At 25.9% G+C, this 7,679-nt stretch overlaps 2 protein-coding genes across 2 annotated transcripts; one reads left to right on the top strand and one right to left on the bottom strand.

The window, feature by feature from the left end:
- Nucleotides 1-319: 319 nt before the first annotated feature.
- LOC112682678 (ubiquitin-like-conjugating enzyme ATG10) lies at nt 320-2,440 on the bottom strand. The gene is made up of 6 exons (XM_025553357.1): nt 2,197-2,440; nt 2,010-2,088; nt 1,272-1,376; nt 1,102-1,199; nt 939-1,036; nt 320-560 (listed from the first exon to the last, which is right to left on the bottom strand). Exons 1-6 carry the CDS (start codon nt 2,299-2,301, stop codon nt 461-463), a joined length of 585 nt encoding a protein of 194 aa, XP_025409142.1. The 5' UTR covers nt 2,302-2,440; the 3' UTR covers nt 320-460.
- A 2,021-nt stretch (nt 2,441-4,461) lies between these two features.
- LOC112682665 lies at nt 4,462-7,624 on the top strand. Its single transcript, XM_025553340.1, has 2 exons — nt 4,462-4,733; nt 6,330-7,624. The coding sequence occupies exons 1-2, from the start codon at nt 4,583-4,585 to the stop codon at nt 6,998-7,000; spliced, it is 822 nt and encodes a 273-aa protein (XP_025409125.1). The 5' UTR covers nt 4,462-4,582; the 3' UTR covers nt 7,001-7,624.
- The last annotated feature ends 55 nt before the right edge of the window (nt 7,625-7,679 follow it).

Below are 7,679 nucleotides of genomic sequence, written 5' to 3'. Positions count from 1 at the left end.
AAAGTTATAATTGTTTAATTGAACTATTAAAATATTTTAACCAATATTCAAAAGTCTAGTCTTAATCCAGATGATGTACAATACTATTAATGTAGAAAAGTATAAAAATAAAATTTATTTAAAATTAGAATACTATATATTTAATATATAGTATTCTAACTTTAAGTATAATTATTTGTATAAATACAATTTGTTCAAAAATATTTGACATAAAGTATAGTACATCAAAATTAATTTGATCTTAAATCAAAAATATTAACAATATTACATTATTTGGGAACGCTTTTTTTAATTTACAAATCTGAATAAAAAAAAAAAAAAAACAAATACAATCACGTAATTTAAAATAAGCATAAATATTTTAATTTTAAAGTAAAGTAGCATTTAGTCTTATTGTAAAACATCAAATAAATAAAACAAATTTTATATATTAAAACGATGCATGAAGAACAATTAAAAATTAATTATATGAAACAATATTTTTATGACCATATGATAAGTGCATTTCTAAGCCAACAAGAGAACTTATAGTACTCAACCAGGTTGTAAGGGGATTGAACCTAAAAAAAATTACATTATTACAATTATTACATTCAATAAAGATACATAATTAATACAAAATGAAATATACAATTGCAATTAAAATATACTTAAACTAAATAACCATTAGAGAAATGAAAACATAAATTTAATGAATATTATAAAATAATAAAAATGCATTATGTAATGAAAAGATATTATAGTATAAATATTAAATTATATTTCAGATTTTTATTTTAGAAAATTTATAAGTAAATAAATTGCATATTCATGAATAGAAATTTGGTAGCAAAATTTATTCTACATAAAACTTAATACTAAGGATATGAAATCTTTTTAAAACACATTTTTACATATGACTTTTCCTCATTAAAAATTGTCATTATCTTGAAACTTACTCAAAAGTTTTCACAGAAGAAACACCTAAGTTATCCAAAATATGAGTATTCTTACAAGGATGTACTCTAAAAAATGGTATCCCACTTAACGGATGTTCCTGAAATAATTTTAGTCTTAATATTTGTCCAAATAATATAGAGAAAAAAGCAAAAATTAGTAGACCTTTTGAGTTATAGCATTCCATTTGTCATTATTTACTTGCTGTTTAACAAAAGAATGCACCCGTGACCATATATGCTCTATTGACAGTAATTTCCCATCTAAAAGTTAAAGTAAATGAAATGTTATTTCAGTATAATAAAATTGAATTGATGCATATGTAATGTAATTACTTGTAAACCACATGTTAAAAAACATATCTGGACTTGAATAACTAGGATTGTATAACACATGATATTCACATATGATTGTTTCACTGTCTTCTTCCAAATGAAACTCTAAAAAATAAAAAATAATATGCTTTGTTCAATAAAAATGTTTGGTTTATCTTAAATATTGATTATAATGTAAGATAACCAAAATAACAGATTCATAATTTAAATTTAAGACTAACTGAATCTTATTTGCATGTAATTAATATGTAACTTCAAATCAAACGCAAAACCATGTTTTTTAAAAGGAAGGAGTTTTAATTATGTTTATATAAATAGAGCTTTTGGAAGGTTTATTATTCACAACGGAATCAAATTAATAAATAATAATATTTTTATGCCTTTCAAAAATATGGTATGTTTAACTAAAATTAAATTAATTCCTCTACCATCACACCATCATGGGTAGGCACCTAAAAAATATAATGTAAAATATATTTTTGGTCTTAAATACTTCCTATACAAAATATGCAAATTTAAAATATATACAATTGTATGAAATAATCTTACAACACAAAATGTCAAAAACAACAAAAAATTAAAGAATACTATTTTAGAAATGGATGACAAGTAATATTCATTATACTTCGTACTATGTAATGAATGAGTGGACTTATAATTATTTAGTTTATGAATAAACTATAAAATACAAAACTAAATACAAAATTTAATAACAATAATTAGTGAAAATAAACTAACCTGAATTGTGAGGATTGGCTAAAAACTTATTCATTTTTTGCATCTCCTTTTTAACTAAATATTTTATAATACTCCCAGTCTGCAAACAAAATATTATGAATTTTTTATGTAATATTTGATATTTTAGTGTTTTTCATATCAAATTATACATAAAACCACCAATAATAAATAATAATATAAATTCTACCATTTGGTTTTTGTATTCATGAATATTCCAACCGTCGTCGATTGAGTCCGAATGGTTTTTGAAATCCAAAGCATATTCCATAAATTGATCATATGTCATACTCATAGTTTCAATAGGTAAATGAAAATCAATACCGATCACACATTACCTGATTCAAAAAATAATAGAAAAATAAAGTATCATATTCTTGTATTGATTTATTTCTTTATATAATTATTCATTTGTCAAATTTAAATAACAAATAATAAACGAGTTATAAAGTAGATAACATTAACATTAGTTTTAATATTTGATAATACATAGGTAGGTTGATAATAATTTACTGCGCACGAGCTAATGATAACAGAAATGTGGAATGTTATTTTCAGGGTTGAGAGTTTATAGCATTTAAAATTGCACAAATATGCGCTATAATATTATCTTAAATATCGCTAAATATGCAGTAGGTAATAAAAACAACAAAATATCCAAAAAATGTATTTATTAATAATTAACTAATAACTGACAAATTATTATAGGTTGTAACTAAGTTTTGAAATTATTTAGTCACTTTGATCAGAATCCTGAACAACTATTAAAAAAATTAACTAATTATCTTCATCAATTTAAAATGAAAACCAAGCGGTTTAAAATGTTTACATTTTTTATTCAAAAAAATTTTGTATTAAGCAGAATAACCTCTATAGTACAACATGGCGTAATATAGCAATATTATAATATTATAAAATATATGATCTTAATCTACCGAGTGCCAACTATTTGTTTTCTATTAATGTATAGGTACTTATCAATCTGCATTTTTACTTAATGTTTATTAATATTGATGTGGGTATATATATATCTTATAGAGCCGTCAAAATTGAACGCAGATATTTCACGTTATTTTCCAATTTAAAACCGCAGGTGATGTATGTGCATACCATACACCACTAATGTTTTAACTCTTACATTAACCTGCTTTATTTTATTAGCAATATCATTAATAGCAATTAATAAATTCGTATCATTTATTTTTAACAGCAACTAACTGCGTCAGCGCGGCGTATTGTTGAGACTGACTTTTCAGTCTTAGAAATGTTTTCCAAAATACCGTGTTTAGTACACCTGCCTTCAATAAATGTGTAATTCAACTGAATATTACCGAAAAAATCAAATGTTATCCTATTATCCCAACCAACTGAATCAACTAAAATCAAATTTAGACGTTGTCCATAACAATGAACAAAAAAGGATCTTTCATTTTTTTCTTTGAATTTGGCTTGAACTCTGTTTACATAACCAGACATTGCTGCGCCATCGAAACACATTGATATTACTGATTCCCATTTAATTCCATATTCACAGATAACATCACTTATAACATTAAAAATAGTTTGAGATTTGGTTTAAATTGTTACTTCTACTGCTAGACACTGCTCAACTGGACATTTATTTGCATAATCAAAATATTTTATGACTTTTGACTAGTTCTAAATTGCTCGTCTCATAGGTAATAATTGAAATTTTTTTATTTACAACTTTACTTTTCAACAGATTTTTTAAAACTTGACTTATTGATGTTATCAGATAGTTTTGAATTATATTACTACAATAAGTACCATTTTTTGGTCCTAGTTCAAGATGAGATTTAAGAAGAGTATCATATTTGACCAAAAGTATTACGATATCTTTAAACAGACCTTTAAAAAAAACACATTGCAGTAAATCCATTTTGGCTCAGAATCTAAAATATGTTAACATGGTTAGTAGGAATAATCTATGGGTTATTTTAAATTTTGGTAGGATGACTGTAGCCTCCCCCAGATTTTTTTACCCTAGTTGCGTCTATGCAGACAACTGTGTATTTTTGATTTACATCACACTACGGTAAATAAGGTCCGAACGGTTTTACTGCCACGGTTTTTACGTAATTGCTTAGTTGTATGAATTTATTTATAAATGGGTAAATATTTTATGAAAATAATTATTACCATCTATATTATTTTTTATTTACACGCACAAATGCACATTATGCAGTAGGTATGTTTCCATGCATTATTTTTACATCAAAACCAGCGGTATCGATGCAGTATTGAAGTAGAAGGCACAACTGTTACTTTCTATAGATTATTAACGCTATGTCTTAGCTGGTGCGTGCACGCACCGCAAATCGCAATGCGGTGAATGCATGCGTTTTCTAATAATAGCAAACATTCAGAAATAGATCGGACTGTCCTAATTGCCGACGCATGCGTTGAATTCACGATATCGCACCGCAGTCGCAGGTTTGAAATACAAAATATATTTTTTTCGTCGCATACGATATGCGTCGTCGCAGCCAAGAATAGATTTATTTTGATTACTTAATTTGTTTTTTATTAATTAATCGATCATATTTTTTATTGCCATGTCGTACACAGATGTTGAAAAAACAGAAATGTTGATTTCTGAAATCCAAAAACACACAGTTTTGTGGAACAAAAAAAATAATAAATACAGAGATAGGCTTATAACAGGCAAGGCATGGACAGAAGTATCTAAAGTCACAGGAATAAATGGTAATAATTATATATAAGTTTATATTAGTATATAATTTAACTTTTTTCAAACTTAATTTGATGTTAATTATTATCATAGCATTTTACTAATACAATGCACCTTTAAAATATATATTATGTATAAAGCTTTTATAAAACGCTCATAAAAATTTAATTAGACTTTCTTGTAGACATTTTTTTTTTTTTTTTGATAAAGGAAGACATTTATTACTCATAACGTAATAGGCAATATATAACAGCATTCACTGAAAGCTTATATAAGTAAATATTTTTCAGTAAAGTCAATATCAAATTTAAATATTTAAACAAGTATAATAATATAAGACGTTATAAAATAAAAATAGTTTGAAATTATATTTTGTTATGCTTAAAATATTGTACAAATCTATTTCTTATCTCTAAAACGGATTGAGATGTTCTATTAGTAAACCTGCCACCTCGAATACAATCTAAATAATTTGTGCTTGATATTTCATTTTCAGTTTCTATCGTTTTTAAATCCACCTGATTTTTTTCAAGATCAATAATGCAAAATTATGCAAAATACAAATAGCTTTGACGATATGGTCAGCATTTTCGATTTTCGTTTCAATCGATTTTTGCACAATACGAAATTTTGATGCCCCTATGTCAAATGCGCATTCAACAGTCATTCTAGCTCTGGATAACCTATAATTATAATACGATATGTTCTCGTCACCTAATTGTTTTTCGGAAATGGCCTTAACAAATGCTCTCGCAAAGGATAAGCTTCATCACCTATAAATACAAACGGTGCCACGTTTGTTGTATTCGAAAGTAATTTCGCGTTAGGCACTTTTAATACTCCTTATACGATGTATATTTTACGTATATTTTTGAATTATGTAAAACACCACCATCACTATCCTTACCATATCAATCAACATAAATCGGTAGTTGGCATCAACAATAGCCAATAGAACCTTTGAAAAAAATTGCTTGTAGTTATAATACATACTACCAGAATTCTTTGAAAATTTTACTCGTATATGCTTTCCATCAATTCTACCTATATAGTTTGGAAAGTTCCACTTATTGTAAAATGTATCTACAGTATTTTCAAAATCTTTAATAGGTGGTCTTCGCATATGTACGTCACGTAGTGTAGTCCAAATTGCCTGACAAACTTCAAGAACAATATAACTAACACTGGTTTTTGATACTCTGAAAGTCATAGCAATTGGTCTGAACGCAATTCCGGTGGCTAGATATCTATGAAATAAAATGTTTAACTCTGATTAAAGTTTATTACGATTATATTTTCGTAATATATACATAAATTTGGTTGTAAAAAATTAATAATATTTTATTTTATTTATATTTTCTATATATATTATTAAAACTAAAAAATAATATACATTATATTCAACGACAAAGGCAACACAAAATATTTTTATCGCATGAATTTGCATTTAATTTGAGTTTTTTTCCTGTTTATTACACGTATTTTTTAAAAAAAAAATTTAAATGTAAATCTTTTTAGTTATTATACAGTTATTTGTTTTTCAATCAAATAAAAAGATAAACAATGTCCAAAAAGTTTCTAATTACTATATTATATGTCAATTTCTATAGGCAATGAAGTAAAAAAAAGGTGGAGAAACTTAAGAGATCAGTTCAAAAAAGAACTTAAAAAAGTAAAAAAACCGAAGTCAGGATCGTCACAAGATAGCTTAGAAAAATATCACGGAAAATGGTCGTATTTTGTGTCTATGCAATTTTTGAAAGATATAGAGACTTCTAGAAATACGTCGGGTACATTTTCGGATGATTGTGACGAGGATACTGAGTTAGGACATTCAGACGAACAACAATCAGATTCGAACGAAGGTCAAGAAAGTAAGGACAACCTCGACAAGGAAACGACACATAGTATTGAAGTTATGGATCCATTATTACCTCAGACTGAAGCATATAATAACTTAACGCAATCGGGAAGAAATGCGCCGATATCTGAGTTAAACAACTCAACAATTAAACCAAGTGAACAAAAAAAAATAAAAAAACAACAGGATAAAATGTGTTTTGAACAACAATTACTACAACTTGAAAAAACAAAAATTGAAGCTTTTATAGACTCATCAAAAAATTCAGTAAAAGATAATGAGGACATGTATTTTTTAAAATCCATTTATCCTTATTTCGGTAACATGACTCCACAACAAAAATTGAAAGTAAGGACACAAATCCAAAAAGTGATTATGAGAGAATTATCTACACCATCATCTCAACCTATAACAATTTAAATTATCCTTATCAAACATTTCCAATACATGTGCAACCTATACAATAATCACAACCTATTCCATTCCAACCTATTTTTATCATCCTATGCAGTCTTTAGCGACCGAACAGACTTTATCATTACAATCTTATCATCCACCAATTATAATTAATTAGTTTTTAATAATTTGGTAATATTATAAATGTGTTTTAAATTCTTTTTATTTGCATACCTAAATTATAACTTAATGCTAATGAGTTTCACAAGCAGTATTACATTTTTTTATATTATAATGTCATATTATTTATTAGATACCAACAGTTATTATTATTTTTTATTTTTAAATACATAGGTGAGCTACTTATATTTGTTAAGGTCTTAAACTATTTAAAAGTAACATATTTTTTATTTTGTCTTTTATGAAAGCAGATTATTTATATTATTTTAATGTTTTCAATAAAATAACCATTTTTAAGATACATGATATAACCATTATATGATATGTGTATATTTATGAAGGCATATGTAATTTAAAAAACTAGGTTAGTCACTCTGCTATATAGTTGGTTTTAAGTGGGGCACTGTAATAAATGGTATGTATTAAATTTGAATTCAATGATATAATAAAATTGTACTTGAAAAATGATTCTTAGCTGACTATTGGAGACGGTTTGTCAGTCAAGGTATTTTATTGATTTTAC

The sequence above is a fragment of the Sipha flava genome, unplaced genomic scaffold, assembly GCF_003268045.1.
Source record: "Sipha flava isolate LNK unplaced genomic scaffold, YSA_version1 208_pilon_pilon, whole genome shotgun sequence".
NCBI lineage: Eukaryota > Metazoa > Arthropoda > Insecta > Hemiptera > Aphididae > Sipha > Sipha flava.
Note: the sequence above shows the minus strand (reverse complement) of the source record. Positions and strands in the feature narration are given on the sequence as shown.